The sequence below is a fragment of the Ixodes scapularis genome, unplaced genomic scaffold (assembly GCF_016920785.2).
Source record: "Ixodes scapularis isolate PalLabHiFi unplaced genomic scaffold, ASM1692078v2 PGA_scaffold0__279_contigs__length_252992795, whole genome shotgun sequence".
NCBI lineage: Eukaryota > Metazoa > Arthropoda > Arachnida > Ixodida > Ixodidae > Ixodes > Ixodes scapularis.
Window position 1 is genome coordinate 108,725,210 of NW_024609835.1, and position 21,142 is coordinate 108,746,351.

A 21,142-nucleotide genomic window follows, 5' to 3' on the forward strand; every position below is an offset into this window, starting at 1 on the left:
GACCTCGAAAACACGCATCGCCCCCGGCGACGACCGCGGCATTGCCGGCTATCGAAGCACCGGAATGCTTGGGGACACACTTAGAAAGGACCGTCGAGACAAATGACGCGGAAAGAAACATGTCTCGGAGACAGATATGCACCAAAAGCAATTGCGCCATGTCGCAGGACGTTGGCGAAACCCACGCTTACCGGGCTCGCCGCCATCTTCTGGTCGATGGCAATGCGGCTTGCTTCATGTCGCCCATGTTTGTATTTAGTTTAGGGGTCCTGATAACAGTCTCTTAGACACCACAAATAAAGTTATGGGTCTAATTATTCGTTCCAAACAGTTAAAATGGATATAAAAAGCGTGTCCTCGATGTGGACACGTGACATTGCAGTTGGTTTCGTTTTTGCTTCAACCTTCAACTGCAAGCGATCTGGCGATCTGGCCACGGCGCAAGCGCAACGCCGATGTACGCTGGAAGCAAGCGCCGGTCGGCTTTCGTTGTTTTTGTTTGACCGGAGAAAATCTGGCAAGTACGCATGGCGCCGCTACTGTTTTGGTTTGACGGGACGCGAGAAGCTTCGCATAGAGCTTCGGAGTTTGCGAGCACATAGTGAAGACGTGACCGGAGAAGTGCCCCTGTGATGTTCCTGGAAGACGGAAAGTAGCATTCGTAATCGTCGTGTGTGCTTTGAAAGCGAAGGGAGTCACGGGGTCCACGAGTTCGCAACCACAAGCCAAGGTTCACGACAGCGCGGCGTTGACTTCGGCGATCTCGTTCTGTTTGGTGCAACCCGGCGATGCGAAAAAGAGCTGCGGTGCTGTGTATTCCGGGTCTGTTTGAACCACGCTTTTAACATGGAGCGCAAATTGTTATTTGCGTGGTGGAGGTTCAACGGGTACAGTCCCGTCGTCGTCAGCTGATCCGGTCCAGCTGGTCCGGGAGGACGCAGCGAGCGTTTTTAAAAGTAAATCTTCCCTCGTTCCGTTTCGAACTGTGGAAGTATCCCGACACAAACCGTGAGTAAGAAGCAGCGGGCGTTTTCAACCAAATTACGTTGTTTTAATTGAATAATGGACTCCAGATTGTTGTCTTAAATCTGCCGTTTTTTATGCTTCGTGTTGGACTGCGTTTGCATAGCGACGCACACCGCTCGAGTATGATTCGGTCCTGCAACGAGTTTGTTGCGGCAATCATGCGGCGTGAATAAATAAGGGCAAGGTTTCCTACCTGCCCACAGATGCATGTACTGAGACCATTTCTTACGTAGTGACCGCTTTTTCTTTATTTTGGGAAGAGGCGTTGGTGCATTTATTATGGTACAAACACTTGAGAGTTGAGAAATTAGAGAGCGAGCAAGCTTTCTCAACTTTGTCTCTTTCTCTCTGGCACTGCCCTGTTTCAGTTTCAGTAGGCATATCTATACTAGCAGGTACAAACTGCTCTAAAGCAGGTAAAAAACGGGAAGCTTAGGACGGTGCGGACTCCGTGTTTCGCGCTTTTCGCAAGGTGACAGGGTAAATGCTTTTGTGAGATATGCGGAATATGCAAGCGATTTTGTTACGCCCGTCGTTTGCGTCTCTCCAGCAAAACGAATAAGATGATCTACTACAAAGGCGCAATCACAAGCCAAGATTTAAGATAGCAGTCGTTTGCTTCGGTGATCCGTGTAGCTGTATTTTACCCTGCTCTCTGCAACACCGTGTCATGACGAAGAGCTGGAATGGTCACGGTTTGTGCTGGCCTCCCGGTTGACAGAAACCCCCGTCGCCCGCATCGGCACCGAGTGCGCTTGGGCTGTTGATGCTCCAGCCTTTCATCCGCGGCTTGTCGCCAGCTCATCCTGCTGCTCAACGGTGAGGAAGCGGCGAGAGTAACCTCGGAAGTGAATGTAAATCATCGTTCATTCAGTTATCCGGTGTCAAAGTGTGGAAGATGTCCAACGTGTACTGAGGGCGGGAACTACGAGCGTTTTGCCTTGCTTTTATAACCGAAACCAGAACAACGAGATAACTTCTAGAGTACGCTTCAGAAGTTTGGGATCCCCACCAGCAGTACTTGATAAATAGTATAGAACTGATACAAAACAGAGCCGCCAGATTTGTCCTTAATGCATACTCGCGTGGTCAAAGTGTAACTGCCATGAAACGCGATCTTAACTGGCAGCCTCTACTGAATCGTCGTAAATGCTTCCGCCTGAAACTCCTTCACAGCATATATTACGATCAGTGTGGAATTGACAAGATGCGTTATTTACTTCCACCTCACTTTATCTCTCGGCGCCTGGATCATAGTAGAAAAATTAGGTCTTTTTCCAGCAGAACAGACATTTACAAATACTCATTTTTTCCTTGTACAATACTCAACTGGAACAATTTACCTGAAGAGATCGTCTCAACAAGCGTAAGCTATCAATTTTATCAGGCATTGTCAGATTCTTAAAACCTGTTATTTCTACAAACTTCAGCTTTTTCTATATATATTCACGAGTGCAGTGTCTAGTTTTACGCTGGTTTGGGTTTACGTTTGTCTTTATTTTCATGTTGATTTCTCCTGGTAAGTCACATTTTGAGTTTTGACTGTTTAGGCAATTTAAGTGTTCTTTGGCGTCATGTTCATTTTGTATTTGCCCCTCCCCCGCTATAATGCCCTCACGGGCGCTGTGGGGTTATTTCAATAAACAAATAAACTGCCTTGCGTACTCTGAAATGACGGAAGCAATAAGTTTCAACAGGTCGAGTACGTCACCGGGGATGTAGGCGAGACGGTGCACACTGTTTAAACGCTTGCAGTATCCACGAGTGGTACCAGGAAGGCGACGTCAACAGAGAAGGAGCTCGCGATTCAGCATAAAACACTGCTACGGGCCCGTGTATCTTCAAAGTTCGGGGTGGTGGCAGTATAAAAAAAGACGCATCAGCGCCCCACACCAGTGTTCACGAATAACACCGGTCACAAACTCCCAAGCCCCACCGCTCTTCTCGACACCGACACGACATACGACAACAAACTGCATCAAAACGCCCCAAAAGTGAAGGCGTCTGCTCCCGTAATGCAACTGCTGCAACTAGCGGAAGTGAAGTGTTGGGCGGATGTCCGGATGTCCTTCACAAAAATATATAAAAAATGCTTTGCGCAAGGATCATTTTCATTTATTATTGTATACGTAATGACAAAATCCCAATAATTTGTTTTTCTATCTGATTCATGCTAATCGGACTGCTCATAACACTGGTCAAGCAAGAAAATAACAAAAATTTGAACTTTTTCATCACCGGTTTAAGATTTATTATTAACATATCATTATTTATTGCAACGGACTAGCATTATAGATTTTGCCTCCATACTTTTTAAATGCAAACAGTTCTAACACACGGCTGTCCATTGCGCCGTGTTTTGTGTATTCTTCTATAACTATGTAATGGTCAGTGACCAAGGAGCTCACCCGCAGATGTCAAGGTTATATGCGCCGCGGGGAGAAATGGATATCGAGTAGGAAGTGTCGGGCGTTGTGTCGGTTGTTGTGTTTGTGTATATGTCGGTGCCGTGTAGCTGTGTGCTGTGTTGCCTGCGTTGTATGTAGGGTTGCTGTGTGGCCGTGGTCGTTCCCAGTGTTAACAGACTCGTCTTTTTTTTAAAAACAGGCTGCTAGAAATCTCGATAGGTGGCGCAAGTTACCGCCCGATTCTAAATAGTTTGCTCAAGTTATTTATCCATGTGAGTTCGGCATTCGTTTTTTTATTTTTTTGTCTAGCGGCTCGTTGAAGCTATTGACGCCGCCGACCGCCGACAACACACGTACGTACCTTTGCAAGTAGCTACGTCCGCCGCTTGGAGACTTTACTGTGTATAAAAGACATCGAACGAGAACTAACGCGCCCTGTGTGCTTTCAATTCGGCTGAAAGGCGCGCGGCTCGCTGGGCTCGTCTCTCGCCTGTTCTCGGCCGCTGGCCGCCATGCTTCATAAGGAACACGCTCGAAACGGTTTTGCGGAAGGCAGACACGGTGTAGCGTGTTAAGTTTACACAGCACCTCATGTGTAGACGAAAAACACAGATGGCCTCGTGTAAAACGAACACGTTTCGACGTGTCCGCTATGGGACAACGGTTTACACGTCTGGGCGTGTTATTTTTGCTAACAGTGTATAGTTGCGGCCATCGTGGAGCCTCTGGTTTCAGAAGGCATTGTAGAAGAACGTGCAGAATGTAGCTGATGAAGAGCAACAAAACCACTAGGAGCTCCAACTTCAAGTTCAAGTCGTCTTGCCTTGCACCATAGATTGAAGTTGACTTTTAATGCGGAAGCATTAACGCTCCCGTGGACCGAAGCCGGCGTTGTCTGTAACACCGTAAAACGGCCCCTAAAGTCCAATTGACTGAGTGTAACGGCGCCTAAATTCCCATTGGCTGAGCGAAACGGCACCTAAATTGCCGTCATCAAGCACGCGCCTCAGAAATAAAACACAAAGAAAAGCACAGCAACGCAGATGCTTCGTCACGAAAGCCTTCGTGAAGCAGGCGGGGTTCGCCGCGCCTGCGCAATGGGGGAGCGTGATGTCACCGCCGAGCGCTGTGTGAAAAAGAAAGACGTAGCGCGCTCCTTGTAGGAATGCGCTTTGTGTAGGAATACTTCCGGATTCCTACACGTGAGCAGTCCTAAAGGCTCTGTTATACTCCGACGTAACGCGCGCACAAGCGAACGCTGGCCGAAGTCGGCTACGTCACGTCAGTCACGCCGCGCGGGTCAAAAATTCGCCCTTTTTATACTCCGGCGGCCCTCGCGACTTCGCGGCGCGCGTCGGTGAGCCGCCAGCGCGGTGCATGCGCAGCAGAATCTGGCTCCGAAGGCGCGTTTCCTGCGAGAGTGCGCCATTTCCGGTTCCTTTTCGTTTCGAATAGCAGACGAGAATTGTCGCGCTTCTTGAGCGCCAAGTTCGAACGATGGCGTGGACGTACCTTGCACGACGAAAACTCGCCCTTGCACTGTTGGTGCATCGCCTGCCCCGCAAGCGTAGGCGGCCAATGTACATGGCGGTACATCTTTGACAAGCGCACGGTCTACGGTAGTCAAGCTTCCTCGTGTCGTAGACACACGGGTGAGGACGAATTCCCTCGATCAGCTTCTCGACGACCGAGACGTCTGATTCTTCAAACATGACGCCGCACGGAGTGGTGCTCCCGTCGCCTGCTATTGCTCGTATTCGCCGCGAGGGCTACCGGGAGCCAGCGCGTGATGCATCCTGGTCCGGCGTCGCTGGCGCGGCCGGCGCCGAATACGGCATGCTCCATTTTGGCGTCGAGGCGGTCAGGCTGCGTCGAACGCCGCCGGTCGCGTCGGTTACGCCACGACGCCGGAGTATAGAGCGTCGGGTTTTCGCCGACGAAACGTCGCTGTGACGCGCTCGCACCTGCCGCACGCGTTACGTCGGAGTATAACAGAGCCTTAAATCTCTCTGCCTTATTTTTTTTTTCTTTGTTATTTTTTTTTTGTATTATGGTGTTAGTACAGTAACTGACAAGATGAAGGCAGAATAACTTCTGCCTCCCCCCCAACCTCCCACCCTTGCTTAAAAGCGCCGATACTGTGTTCGCGCTTATAGTGTCAAAAAGTGTACATAAATGCACGTATGAGACAATTTCGTTACCGTTTTAAATGACATGACGTTGAATGATAAACCACATAAATGATCAGTATTTTTGTATACGTGAGTCAGGAATGCTCCAAGTAATTTATTCCGTAAAAGTTCTTTCTAACACTTGCCTTCATAATCAAGCGCAGAGAAAAGATGTGCCCACTTTTTTCTCATACACTCTAAAAAAAGCCCGTTCGTCAACTTTCCCGCACAACACTCTGAGATCCAATCACCGCAGCTTACGGAGGCAGCTCAGCAAATGACGATGCCGAAACATAAGTTTAGACCAAAAAACGCAGTCTGAGTTGTTACATTAAGCAATACAAGCGTGACGCTTTGCATTGCTTAATGTCACAACTCAGACTGCGCTTTTTGGTTTAAACATATGTTTTGGCATCGTCATTCGCTGAGCCGCCTCCGTAAGCTGCGGTGATTGGCTCTCTGAGTGTTGTGCGGGAAAGTTGACGCGCGGTTTTTTTTTTTTTTTTTTTTTTTTAGAATGTACGAATGCATTATCGGACGTCAACTTCAGACTGGTTGCGGTCTGCTTTAATTTAAAACAGCGCACTAGCGCCAGCTAGTGCGCTGTTTTAAAATTGACAGCTGGGACAGCTGTCAAAGGTACAGCTGTGCCAGCTGTACCTTTGACGTGTTATCGTGGAAACGGCTGCGCATGCGCGGAGCATGAGCATGCAACACAGATGCGCAGGGCGGGGGGCTCGCTTTTCCAGTGGGCGATCACACCCCAACTTGGTCGTCTACTAGGCACAAAGCAGACGACACCAAAGTGCTTTCCGATGCCAGCTACGTCCATGATAGCGCATTATAATAGATATATGGTCTGACAAAGCGTTGTGGCCGTTACCAAAAAGTAACGAAATAGCGTTACTCGCACGTTTGTCAAAAATTAACGCGTTACTAAGATTCGTTACCGTCCAGAAAATGTGAAGAAATACCGTTATCGTTACTTCCAAATCTAACGAAGTTTACTTTTGCAGTACTTTAAACTTCAGTATGTGGTACCGCAACGGCGCAGTTACAGGCTTTGACAGCATTAAAATTTTTGAAGATAGATTTGGCAATTTTTTTTTTCGTTTCGCGAAGTTTTAGAATGTAGCGCGGCCCCGATGTGCGTTAACTATTCAAAAAGACCGAAAACGTTATTAATTTTAGTCAAAATCATCGAGCAACTTAATTTGATAAACAGTACCATAAAATAGTAACGAAACTACTCTACTTCTGTGTTGTTTTGGGATCTAACGAGGACATCAGTTTCTGAAAAAAGTAGCGCGTTACCAGTAACGCTCATACCTATAACGCTTCGCTCCCCAGACAGGGATTCTGCCGTCACCACCCTACACATGAAGGCACTTAGGACTTACGGCGTTCCTCGACTGCCGGCGACGCATTGAGCCGTCGTGATGATGTACCTCGGAGATATGAGGGCACCCCCGCAGATTACTTTCTTCTCCTTGCCGCTCTCCTGGAGATATATGGCCGCCTGCACGCATACAAGGAGGCAGGCGTATTCGCTGACAGGTTTATTCGTAAAAAATTACAGGATTCAGTGCCGAGTATTTTTCGGGTAAACGCAAAATAGAATTTTTGATAAAGTTTTTCTTCCCGTGAGTGAGGCTTCTGTTTTTCAACTTCAACTTCTATTCGGAGTTTTTTTTTTTTTTTTTTTTTTTTTTTTTCTTTAAAGGCCCGTTCACACTCTTGCGACCTCTTAAACCTGGGTTCCTTAAAACTTCTTAAACCAGAAAACACACTGGCGCCATATATTGAGAAGCAGTGTAAACTCGGCGGTCCGGCATATTTTTTTTTATTTCTCGCGCATTCTCCTTTCTTTCTTGGCTCGAAAAACTTTTGTCAATGTTATAAACGAGCCTTTCTATGGGTATTACGCACATTTGACCTCGGAAATCCCGCAAAACCTTCGCTCTTGTGAAATGCAGTTCCAGGGTCAGCGCATAGATGGCGCCATAATGCCAGTTTGTTCTCTTATTTTAAAAACATTTAACAAGTTCTAAGAGAACTCGTCTCTCTCAGTCGTACTCGGTCGCACTCGGTCGCAAGAGTGTGAACGGGCCTTAATTCTTATAGAACCGGCTCAAGGTTTAGTTTACCGGGTTTATTAGTGTATATTAAAAGGCGAAAAGCACCTCCGCCTTAGCTTTAGCGGGGTGCATGGTGCGCTAAAGCTACTGCTTGTGCAACAGGCGCAAGGCTGGCGGTACGAAGGCGCAGATGATAAGAAACGAAAAAAACGCGCGATCGCGTTTTCGCATTTCCAGGCTTGCTCCTGTTGCGCGAGTGGTAAATTTTAGTGTTGTCACAAAACTCAACATACGTATTTAAGATTAGATGCCACAACCCATTCGGTAATGTATTTAGAGTAGTATTCGAGTTACTTTTAGAATGAACTATGTTGAGTAGAGTACAAATACTTTGAAAAAGACATTGAATTATATTCGAAGATACTTGGCAAGCTTTGCGAGCGGGCAATATAAGAATTGAAAGTCAAAAAGGCGTTCTCCATTTTTGATGACTTCTCTGAAAATCGCATTTATCTGTGGTCTTTATTACTTTGAAGAAGCTCCCTAGTTGCTGCAACTGAAGTTTACTCTTAAATAATTCGGTATTTACAACATAATGCGCGCCAAAATATTTCGGGAACAAACGGGACTGACGTATTGTAGACATATTACCTGCTGTGCTTTAGTTTGGCGGCAGGCTCGGCTCATGACGCATTCCGCAATAAGTTCGTAATATTACCCGCTACGATTTGGGGGACTTGGCACGTTGTCTGGGATTGCATATCCGTAAGAGCTGATCTAAACGTTGATCAGGCAGCCAGACTTGTTGGTGAATAGGCGAGTAAACGATACACGTGCAGGCTCAGAAGAAACATCGCATTCGGGGACAGAAGCCGGCAAGTACTTTATCCTCTCAGTCAAAGGCGAGGATCACTAGGAAACAGGAAACACAGGGTGTCCACAAAACCGCTTCTAAACTCCCTTCTCCTGCCCCCTTCTGCATCAGTTCAAACCGTTTTCGATGCATTGAGTTCAGGATGGTCCAAGAATCTAGAATCAAAATTCACTTTAGTCGGTGACAGGTCAAGAACGAAGTGGAAGCTCCTCCCACCCCTTTCCACTTCAGCCGAGCGAACGGTGGAGAGGAGGTCGTCTCCTCTCCACCGTTCGTTCCACTAAAGTTGAAAGGGGTGGGAGGAGCTTCCACTTCGTTCTTGAACTGTCACCGACATAAATGGCTCCATTTAGCGGAAAGCTGTTCTTTTTTTTTAATTTTGAGGATGAAGTTATATGCGCATTTGGAAGGAGATGAAAGAAACGCCCTTGAACAAACTTCGGAGTAAACGTTAAGCCACAATGGGCACATAAGGAGATTGGGGGAACCCCAGTCTAGGTCACTGCAGCTCAATAAAGCCAGCAGGATCTACACTCCGTTCAGCCTTAAAAGCAAATTACCAGACACAAGATTCTGCAAGGAAGAAGATTCTCCTCACCCTGGGGGAGGAGGAAAGAGGAGACGGTAGACAGGGTAGAAAGGAGAGAGGAGGAAGCGGGGGGAAACTGAAAAGGGCGAACTGGTCGTTGGTCTTTAAGCTGAGACTGCTGTCAGTGCCACCAGCACGAGAGCTCGAGGGTGCTGCTTTGAAGCGAACTTCCGCAAAACGGGCGCTCGCTAAAGCTCTGCACGGGGCTGGGCCAACAAGCCCGGGCCCGGCCTGAGCCTGGTAGCGCAGTTGTGTCGGCGTACGGGCCAGGCCCAGGCCGGGTAGCGCAGATTGTTTCCGGGCGCGGGCCAGGCTCAGACATAGGTGTAGCACACTTTCTAAAACGCCAAGAAAAGGCTAACGCATTGATCGTTTAGATTTGAAAGAAACAAAAAAAGCCGAAGTGCTAACTCGTAACCACTCCCCTGCAAAAAAAAAGGACATATTATAAATAAGAAAAATGTCTTGGACTAAGAAAGTCCACAAGATACGGAGAATCCTAGCGATTTTGTCAGCATAGTGTTACAGCTGTCAGCAGTCAAGAAAACAAGGGCAATCCGGTCGCACAGGACAGTACGATTTTTTTTTCATTTCCCTTTTTAAATTTTACAAAATACAAAAAAAAAAGATAAACTATGTCTTTTATATTTCTGTAAACTTTCAAATGTTCCCCACGTGACTGCGATATGACAGCGTCTTTCATGCAAATTAGTAAACGAATCAAATGCACGAACAACTTCCCAGGGCAGCTTGTCTGTCCTGAGAAGCTGCTAAAAAATAATGTCTTAAAGCCAGGAGAGGAGGTTAAAAAAGAGGTTAGCAGCCCCAGACAGAACTATAGTCCGCTGCAACTCAAGAAGGCAAGGAGAGGGTAAGACGGGCCGGGGAGGAGGAAGCAGACGGAACGCTAAACAGAGAAGGAGGCTTCCCCCTCTCTTCTCCAGCGTTCCGTCTGCTTCCTCCTCCCCTGCTCTATCTTACCCTCGCCCTACCTTTTCAGTTGCAACTGACTATAGCTAGGGTACCCCTCCATAACGTCGAACCAGTGCACTCGAATCTGAAAAACAGATCGACCTCCAGCTTTTCGAAAGTTCACAAAACTTAATTTATTTTTCATTACTGAATACTGAAGTGAAAGACAAAAGGCAATATCACTACATGTGATCATAGCAATTGAGAAGTCCTTCCGCAGTTGAAGGACATCTAAAACCGTGGTAACTCTGTTCAATGCAACTACAATGTGCCAGGGTTAGGGTGACCAGGTCGACTGTGGTGCCACATGTATTCTTCGGGGATGCAACGGTTCAACTCCGCCCGGACTCTCTGCGGCCATACCCGGGGAAAAACCAAGACGAAGAGAAAAGAATTTTCAACTGCCGTATAAGCCGAGCAAGGTAAGCTGATTCACACAAGAGCTATCTTCCATTGTACATTAAATTAAATGTTTTACTTCTACAGGAGGTGTGTGGAGAACAATTTTGGAGTCATGGCTTCCAGGTTCCGAATTTTCCGCCGCACAATCAACTTGCTGCCAGAGAATGCAGAATATTTGTAATGACGACCTGCGTCCTCCACAACTCCCTCAGGGAGTACTCAATCTATGTGTCACAAAGCTGCGCAGATAGCGAAGATGCCTAAGGCAATGTCAAGGCGGGCCAGTGGCGCGAGATCCTTAAAGGGCAACTCTGGTCCATGCTTTCGATTTTGGGATTACGACTGTTTAGTGCAGTCAGCGTCCCTGAATTGCAAGGTGTAGTTTTTTCCTCGTTATTGTGCGTAGTTTTAAAGATATCTACGCCTTAATGTTTTGTTTGGGAGCGCGGCCAACAAAACCGAAACTTGCCACTCGAGGCTCGGGCAACACTGGAAATCAGCTGGGGTGGTTCTCGTTTGAACCCGTTCGCATTTCTACCTTCTCGTTTTCACCTTCTCATTTCAACCCAGCGCAAAACAACTTTCGCGTTTCTCCCTTTCTCATTTAAACCGTTCTCAAAACAAACTTTCGGGTTTTGACCCTTCTCAAAACGACTTTTCTCATTTTAACTTTTCTCATTTCAAATTTTCTCAAAACATACTTTCTTGTTTTGACCATTGTCAGAAAGACTTTTCTCATTTTAGCCTCTTTCATTTCGAACCCAAATTAATCCAACATCATGATCTCGCAATCTTTCTGCGGTATTTATGGCGAATTCGGGTAATTAATTGCCTTCGAGCCCTTGCCTGTGGCACCGGCGACCAAAAACGCGTCAGCGGCGCATCACGTGAGCCTCTCCACCCGAATGCAAAGCACAATGAACTGGCGTTTTTAATTGACTGGGCCGCGAGTGAGCTCTGTTAGCTTCTTCGATCATTCTATGGTACCATGAGCACGCTGCATACGTCAACAACATAAATTACGACTCTTTGAGATGTGTGTAAACAGAAGCGGCTTCACAAATTTTTAAAAATATTGGCATTACCACTGTCCGTACAGCTGACAGAATATGAAAATATAAAATCAATGAAAGGGCAGATGTATAAATCAGTGTGGTGCTGCCCGCACGCACGTCAAATTTCAATAAACTTCGTTTGGATTTTCGATTAACAGTTGCCACGGAGGCTTGCCAGCGTCGCTTTCCATATTCTGTTTACTGTTGGTAGAGAGTTTTGGTAAATCGTTCCCATGACTCCGATAACGATACCAGATACTCCGCCACCGCCTCCCTTGCGCATGCATAGTATCGTTATCGGGGCTACCGGAACGATCTACTAAAACTCTCTAGTACCTTTTTTGGAATCCTGTCTTCTCATTGCACCCACCCTCCTTGAAATTGTAATGCGTGTTCAAGTTTCAAACTGCATCACAATGTATCCTTTTTTTTCAGCGGTGTAATAACTTGTTAATACAGAGTTGCAAAATAAAGTGATGTATGATGCAGCCCGTGTCTCAGAGCAAACATACCTTGCTCAGGGGCTGGATAAATTCTTCCAAAAATGTTGACTTTCTTTGAAACATAAATTATCTTTCTCTTCGTTGTTTTTGCTGTCTTGCCTCAGAGCACAAAAAAGTGCCTGTCTCGTAGGCTTCGTTTGCCACTCGAACCCGTTATTTGCCGCCTCAGCGAGCATTGTTTCGTTTGGTCCCCTATCCCGATTCGGATGTGACGATACCGGATAGAGTCTGGCAGACAAGCTGCCCGACCTCTAGGAGCTCGGGAAAACTTCTGCTGGTAAATTGCCGGTACTCGCCTGAAAAGCGCAACCCGAAAAGCTTGCACCCGCCAGCCTTTGACCACGCGAACGCCTTTGCCGAAGATATGGGAAAACTTTTTTTTTAGGGAAAATGACCACCCGAATTGGCCATTACAAGCAATAACACACGACTAGCACAATGATCCATCCGCTCCACACGGCGACATCTTAACGACATACAGCGACAGAAGAGAAATGAAGTACCGAATCTGCGCTAGCACTTTTGAAACCACGTCACCATGTGCTCAAGTAGCTACGTCAACAGACTCGGGGTGGCACGCACGCAGGCATAAGGAAAATTGTTTCATGTACTATGCAACTGCAAGAGATGGTGCCGCTTCGCTTCATCTTCAACCTTCATCCTCAAATGTTTTTCCTTCTTTCTATACCTCACTACGGTGTTCAAATGACAACGGGTTCAAATGAGAAAGGGTCGAAACGCGAAAGGTTAAAACGCGAAGAGTGCTGGGGGCCCTCTCGCTTTCGCGCTGCAGGCCAGTTCCAGACACGAAACTTTAAGGCTCTCCGGCGCGGGCCGCGGCGCCCGAACACACGTGTGCTGGGCTGTACACGTCTGTTCTTTTTTTCTTTTTTTTTTTTTCCTAGGGCGCGTAAAAGCCGAAGTCTAAAGTCCACTCGTCGAACAGCGCTCACCCACACCTTCTCCAATTTCCGGCCCGTTGGAAACTCGTGAAAAATCACCTCCGTGCTGCGCAGCGGGTTGTTTGAGCAGCCCACAGCGCTACAAGTTGTACTTGGCATCTTTCGAGGAACAGCTGGGCAGTCTTGGGCGCTCCGAGTTGCTCGCTAAAACGAGTCTTGGAGTCTTCACAAGCAAATAAACAAAAGGCTACACCGAAGCTACACGGGCTACAGATAACAACTAGCAACGGCTAAACACGCCAAACACAAGCCGAAGAGGCGGTGTAGCGGCTTAAAGAAGCGCACTCCGCGCAACGCCAGGACCGGAGGAAACAAAAGAGAACGAAACTGACTTCACGGCCCAATGTTGCTTTAGCGATCGGCAACCCGCAGGCCGCCCGCTAAGGAGCAGCGGCTCGCGGCGGGTCGCATTTTTATTATCGGCATTAAGGGCCGCCCACACTAGCGAGAAAACGCGCGTGGCACGCCGATCGCGGGAAGACACGTCCCGCATCCTGAAGACCACACTAGAGAGAGTTCTGCCGCCGCCAATGTCACATGACAGCACAGGAGGCCTCGCGCACTCTTGAAGCATTCGATTTTGCGGAGCGCGTTTTCAACGCGATCGGCGCGCCGCGCGCGTTTTCTCGCTAGTGTGGGCGGCCCTTAACTTGAGAATGCGGTGTCCCGCAGACGTAATATTTTGGCTGGGGTCGTATTTTGTGTCACTACAGCGATAACAGTAATTTATTTAATTTTGAGTTTTGGCCGTAGTTGCCCTTTAAGGATGAGGGTTCGGCCATGTTTGTCCTGAAGCCCCCCGTTGGCCACAGCTTTGCGGGACCGGCAGGAGACGCAAGGGACTTATCTCGCTCCTATTTCGTAAGTACAGAAGGTCAGTGTCGTGGCAGCGAGCATCTGCTGGACTTAAGCCAGTTGCGAACAGCGGCGAACAGCCTAGGGCAGCCACGAGCAGCCATGGGTGGCCGCAAGGAGCAGGCCGCAGCGCCAGACAAGGCAGCCGTAGGCAGTTATAGGTACCCGAACTTCTCCTAAATGACTCGATCAGAGGTGTTCTATGTATTTCATTGTGTGAAATAAAAGATGCGTAAACACTTTTTGCTTCAGATTCTATTCTGGCTTCCTCACCAGCAGTGCCTCAGGGTACCGACCCTCGCTGTATGCAGCAACAATCTTTATAAGCTCCATTTGCAGGTGCGGTAGCATGTGGAGTGGTGTGGTCTGCGGGTATGGGTGCAACGACAAAAGGAAATGGCTTTTCGCATCCATCTGCTTCTGTGCTGCCAGCGCATTGCGTACAATACGACAGGACGGCGTCCACGGCACCTGGCTGGTCGAGGGCGGCGTGCAGGTCAGGCGGGGCAGGCGGGGGGACCACTTCGGGCGCCCGGACCCGGCTCCGATGGATTTTGCTGTCGTCGTGGACCTCGTTAATGCGGAGGACCCCGCAGCCCTCACAGTACTCCGCCGCGGGGTCCGGCGTCATGGAGGCGCCCTGGGCCTCGCGGTCCGCGTCCTGGATCAGTGCGGCCCCGAAAGAGCGGGGGCAGCTTGTCGGCCGGGACCCCCCGTCTGGGCCGCCGCTGTTCCGGCCATCCCCGCCAGGAGACGAAGCCGTGTGGCGGCCCGGTCCCCTGCTGCCACGTCCATGTTGCGACGTGGCGGGTCGATTTGGTGGTGGGGAGAGGGCCCGCCCCAGCCCCAGGAGACGGGGTGTCCAAGGGTGACTGTGATGGTGTCCCCGAGGCGGCCCTGGACGAAGCCGCTGACCGGGGTTCACGTGTGTCTGCGGACGAGCGGCGCCGGGCGGCGCCATGGGGGGAGGGAGCCGCTGACCTGGGTCGCCCCCGGACCCCGCTGCGACCGTTGGACTCCGCGGACGGGTGGCGCTGGGCTGCGCCGTGGGGGGAGGGAGCCGCTGTCCGGGGCTGCTCCCGGACCCCGTAGCCGCCATTTTGGCGGGAATCAGGGCCACGGCCGTAGGGGCGCCGCCTCCAGGTGGGTCTCCATTGCCCCCTCCACGAAGCCGAGGCCGTCGCCGCTCACGGCATCCGTCCGGCACCGTCCCCAAGTTGATGTTGTTGCTGCATCGCTTCTAAGTTTAAAACTGGATCCCGGCCCGCACACTTGTCGGGCGTCAAAATGTCTCTCCCTCCTCCCTCGCCCTCGTATCCCTACACGAGAGGGAAGAAGGGAAGGAACCCCCGGGACGGACTTTCGGAGCATCTCCCCGCATACAGCAAGGAAACTCCGCTCGGTCCCCCGTCATCCGCGTGGAGAGGGATGGGAGTGGAAAACACGACTTCGAAACGGGGCTTGGGGAAAAGTCAGTGGGCCAACCCCTCGCCGAAAGTCGTAAAATCTCTCGGAGGCGCTGCTTCTCAAGGATCGCTTTGGCGGGACCGGGAGAAGGGCGTCATGCTCCTGGCCGACAGAAAACATTGCCACCGAGGGGTGACACGTTTCCGAGAACAGGCTTGTTAGCGGGGTTGCCAATAGCTGAACTCGGGCAGCCTGCGTACATTAACCGGCCCAACCGCAGAGCGGGAGGTTTCAGTTGGAATGCAGACCACGCGGTGCCATTAACAGGATATGGCACTCTGCGTACGCAAACTGAACTCGGCGGCAGAGGATGCGGCAACCTACCGAGGCAAGCAGGGGTTGCCCGGTTGCTAGGATTTTTCTAGCCGTCTTTTTCGATGACTCCGCAACGTGTAGCGGGGTGCCGACACTTGGCCGTTGACCCCGCCTCGTCGCGAGTGCGTCTGCTGCCGCAAGAAACAATGGTCCTCGGTAGACTCGTCCTCCCTCATTGTGTAAGGTTTGAGGTCGCAGACGTGTACCGGTCCACCCACGTCCCTAGATTGTAGGTCCGTTAACTTATAGACCAGGCGGGAGCATGAATTTTTGACTCGGAACGGGCCCGACCACTTTGGCGCCAGCGCGGCCGAAAAGGCCTTGCTTGCATCGCTAAGCACGTGCGTGCGCCTAAGCACGAGGTCGCCCGCCTAATAGCGGACATCTCTGTGCGTGCGGTCATGCTGGGCCTTTTGGCTAGCCTGCGCAGCTTCCAGATTTCGGCGGGCTTCGGAAAAGATATCCGTTAACCGAAACTGTAGCTGCCGGGCGTAGTCAGCAATGCATAGGCTGGCCGCGCGTCGTTCATCCCCCCGTTGGCTGCCAGAACCCGGTCCATGGGATTCATGAGCTCATGCCCAATTGTGAGCTGGGCAGGCGTGAATCCCGTCGATCGGTTGGCCGTGGATCGGAGGGCAAACCCAATCTCAGGGAGATAAGTCTCCCAATCCTTGTGCCGCTCCGCATAAGCTGCAAGCATAGGTTTGAGATTGCAGTTCACGCGTTCGGTCACATTCGACTTGGGGTGGTACGTCGTGGTCCTATTGTGCTTAATGCCGAGGGCCGCACAGGTGTCCACGAATACCTTTGACGTAAAGACGCTGGCATTGTCCGTTATCAAAGCCTGAGGGTACCCAAAGCGCGAGAACACCTCCATTAGCTTATCTAGGATCACTCGAGCCGTCAGCGTTCGGAGGGGAAATAGTTCGACCCATTTGCTGAAGTGATCAGTGACAACCAGCAACTGATGACCTTTCGGGCTCCTTGGAAAGGGACCGACGATGTCGCACGCCGCGAGAGACCAGGCGTGCTGACTCTTGATGGGCTGCAACAAGCCGGGGACTTTGCCGCCTCGCGGTCTGAGGCTTTGGCACAGGTGGCATGACCGGGCGTATCTCAGTACGTCGCTTTTCATGTTGGGCCAGGTGGCGAAGTGACACAACTTATGATAAGTCTTGGGGCCGCTCGCGTGTCCGGCCGTTGGCGTGTGTGATAGAAGCGCAAAAGCGCACCTCTCAGCCCTCGGGGCACCACCACCTTGAACGGATCACAAGTGTCGTTCTCAGATGGTATGTACCGCAAAAGAAGCCCGTCAGCGTCCAGCAAGAACGAATCCAATGCGCCAACCACATTACCAGTGGCTTCCCGACGCTGGGCGTTTCCAGCAATACCAGCTGATCGCCCGGCGGCCGCACCGCCCGACTCCGACTAGTCGTGCTCTCCCAGGAGCCCGTCGATTACTTCTCGACAAAATGGATCGTTCTGCTGAGCTTCTCGTAGCTCTTGTTTGCTAAAGGGGATCCCCACGCCTCCAAAAGAGTCGACATGGTTCACGGTTCCGTCAGAGAGCCCCGGGGGTGCCGGTGTCTCGTCGGACTGGGCTGTGCGTGGCTCGGACGCAATCACACATTTCGGCTGAGTTTCTGACGTGTAGGGGTCAGAAAACGCAATGGGGGCCCGTGACAAGGCGTCGGCCACAACGTTCGTGCTTCCCTTCCTGTAGCGCACCTCATAGTCGTAGCGCTGCAACGTCAAAGCCCATCTCGCCAGGCGACCGGCCGGCTCTCGGAGGCGTGTGAGCCATTTCAGGGCGGCGTGGTCGGTCTCAATGATAAAAGTCGTCCCGTCAACGAACATGTCGAACTTACGGAGCGCGAACACCATGGCAAGGCACTCCCGTTCGGTCACGCTGTATCGGGTTTCGGCGGGCGTCAATGATCGGCTGGCAAAGGCGACCGGTCGGAGCGCGCCTTCGTGCTTCTGGAGCAAAACCGCACCGAGTCCCCGGTCGCTCGCGTCGGTTTGTATCACGAACGGCCGGTTCAGGTCGGGCAGCTTGAGGTTGGCGGTGGACACGAGAGCATCAGCGAGGCTTCTGAAAGCGGAGTCCTGCTCGGGGCCCCAGTTCCACTTCGCAGACTTCCTCAACAAACGGGTTAAGCGGGCCTGGACAGCCGTGCAACCAGGGATAAACTGACGATAGAAGTTTATCATTCCGAGGTAGCGGCGCAGAGAGCTAACGTCCGTCGGCGCCGGATACTCCAGGATAGCCTGGAGTTTTTCAGGGCACGGAGAGACGCCGCTGCGGTCGATCGCGAAACCCAGCAAAGAGATACGGGTCTCGGCGATTTGGGCCTTTTTCGGATTCAGGGTCATTCCGGCGCCCCTTAGTCTCTCAAGAACATCCTCCAAATAACGCAGGTGATCTTCGAAGGCGTCCGAGTACACGACAATGTCATCGAGGTACGCCATGGCATAGGACCATCTGGCTTCCCCGAGAACACGGTCCATGAGTCGTTGGAACGTCATTGGCGCTCCTATAAGGCCGAACGGCATGCGCGTGAACTCAAAAAGTCCACGGTGACAGACGAAGGCTGTCTTTTCTGCATCGTCGGGTTCGACTTGGACCTGTAGGTAGCCTCTGCTGGCGTCGAGCGTTGTAAAAAACTTTGCTCCGCCGAGCTTCGAGATGATGGAGTCGATGCTTTGGAACGGATAGGCGTCCTTGCGCGTGAGTTCATTCAGTTTGCGGTAGTCCACGCAGAGGCGGGAGCTTCCGTCTTTCTTTGGGACAAGCACGACCGGAAAACCCCATGGGCTCTCTGAACGCCGGATAACGCCGGTGTCGGTCAATTCATCCAGGGCGGCGTCGATGGCCTTTCTTTTAGCCAAACTAACCGGACGAGGATTGCACCGCCAGGGGCGAGCGTCCCCTGTGTCGATCCGATGCCGCACTGACTCGGCGCAGCCGGGTCTGTCCGTGAACATCGAGTCATAAGAGTATAACAACGATGAAAGGCGCGCCCTATCGCGACCCGCAACACCGCAGGAGGGTGTCAGCAGTGGGTGCGAAGCATTCTCGGCCGTGCCAGCGGCACGCACCGGGCGTGCGGACGCGAAGCCCAAAACCGGTTTCGGAGAAACAGTCTTTCCCGCGCGACCAGGGTTGCTTGCGGCGCTCGTTGGCATGGGGGCCGTTGAGGCGGCCGGGGGCTCGCAGAAGGGTTTCACTGGACCAAAAGGGCCCTCACGGTAACCTCCGTTAGCGACGTCAATCACCATCCCCGTTCGAGCAAGGAAGTCTCGCCCCAGAATCACCGGTACAGACAGGCCGGGGAGGTGGACGAAACGGTGGCGTCTCACTCGTTGGTCCCATCGCACGATCAGCCTTACGGCGCCGCTCGATTGGGCGGTGCCGCCTGCGGCCAGTCGAAAGGACGTGTTGCATTCCCTTAGCCGCACGCCAGCAGGTGTGCCAGTACGTCTTCGCCGAACAATGATGCGCTCGCCCCCGATTCGAGGAGAGCTGCAAACGTCCGGCCGGCGATGGTGAGAGCCAAGAACGGGGCAGGCGCATCGGGCGAAAAGTCCACCCGATACGCGGACGGAGCGAGGGCGATCAAGGGGGCACCCGCGTTCCGTCGCGCCGCCAACCTCGTCTGCGGCGGCCGGATCCGTTTCCCGAAGCTTGTTGAGGTGCGGGCCGCTGGTCGGTAGATTCTCGGGCAAAATGGCCGGGACGACCGCAGCGGTAACACTGGACGTTCGAACCGCGGAACGGGTTCCGTCGCAAGTTCCTTGGCGGGTTGGGGCGCACATTCTGGGCATCAAGGTGCCCGGTCTGCGCCCATCTGCGCGGCCTCGGGTCCGCGGGGCGGTCCCGATAACGCTGGTTCGCCTGCGCCTCTGTGGAGCATCTTCGCAAGCCAAAGGTGTAGGGGTCGAGAGCACGATTAGAGATGTCCCTCGTGTCCGTTCTCCGCGGGTCGGCAAAGGCCGCGCACACCTCGGGCCGGCGAGAGCGAGATCCGCTATTTCCATTCCACGCGCAGCGCGGCTCTAGGGACTCCGACGGCGGGGGCGGAAGCCCATAGGCGCGCGCTGCGAGGATATCGCCCTGGACCCGGCGGGCTTCGGCGGCAAGCTCGTCCAGAGAGCTGAACCTGCTGTCTCGTAAGTAGGCGGCGAACGTCGGGTGCGCCTGCCTGATTACCCGCTCCACTCTCTCTGCGTTCGGGGCGGCAGGGTCAGCTATTAGAAATAGCTCCAGCATTGCCCTGACATACTCGAGAAGCGATTCGTCCGGGTGCTGGGTCCGTCGCTCCAACTCTCGTCGCATCCTCTGCTCATAATCCGCGGGGAGGAATTCCTGGCGAAAAGACACCCGGAACTCATAGAGAGTGAGCGCATGCTGGCCGGCAAGGCGAAGCCAGCGGGCTGCCTGATCGGTGAGGGCGACCTGCAGAATGCGGCCCAGAATTTCCTGGTCAGACAACCCCGTGGCCTGCTGGTAGTGAAGCAGATCCTCCAGGAAGGCAGTTGCGCTGACCGCGTCGTCGTACCCCTTTTATTTAAGTATGGGGATTCGGACCGGTGTTCGCGTGGCTCGCGGTCCTGACAAAACAGACTGCATGGCTCCGGACAGGCCCTCAATGATTCGTGATGCATCTTGTAAAAGCGCGTCATGAGAGCTCTGCTGTCCATTTCCCGAGCAGACTGGTGTGGGCACGTGCAGCGCTGGGATGGAGGCATGCGATGCGAGGGTAAGCAGCCAAGATGGCTGCTCCTCCGAGGCACAAGACGGGGCGCTTCGGCTGACGGTTGGACAGCTCGGAGCGCTTTTCCCGCGGCCATAGGATTAGGGCCTAATCAGGGAAGTGGAGCGGGCGGCTCCCACAACATTTACTGGAAATCGCACCGATTTCGGACGAGAATCGCAGCATGGGAAACAGCCTTTACAGAGATTTGTCAACGTCTTTCATTTTTTAGAAAAAAGAAATGGAAGAAAACAAACACCTAGTATTTCCTCTGCAGCTGAAGAAAAAAAAATGTTTGGTTGTCGTTGTTACTCACATATCGTATCACACACGCTCGGATGTTCTGAATCTGCTTTGGGGTGTTCATCTCTAAGAAACTTATCATCTACAAAGCAAGCCAAACCCCGTCACCAAACCCGGAAGACAAACATCATTGGAGAGCAATTTGAACAGCAGGTCAGCGTTGTGCGAGCTACATTTGAAAGGCGTTTAGTCACTGGGCGTACATTCGTGTTTTTAGCCGAGGGACCGGAAAGTTCAATGAAGGCATATTTTTTCCGAGAAGGTAATCTAACACGTCTCCCTCAAATGTAATTACTCAATTTTCGTATTATTCTCGAGGTGCTACGGTTCTCTTAAATTTCTTTATTGTTTTAACGGGTGACCATTTGTATGAAATTATATAGCAAGTGCAGTGGGTGAAAAAAC

The 21,142-nt window shown here is 51.6% G+C and overlaps 1 protein-coding gene across 1 annotated transcript in view; it reads right to left on the reverse strand.

The window, feature by feature from the left end:
* Positions 1–21,142, reverse strand: part of LOC115331332 (proclotting enzyme) — a 51,686-nt gene that overhangs the window by 15,757 nt on the left and 14,787 nt on the right. The window contains exon 3 of the mRNA XM_040218285.3: positions 7,006–7,124. Coding sequence (XP_040074219.1) covers positions 7,006–7,124 — 119 coding nt within the window. The remainder of the gene's footprint in view (positions 1–7,005; positions 7,125–21,142) is intronic.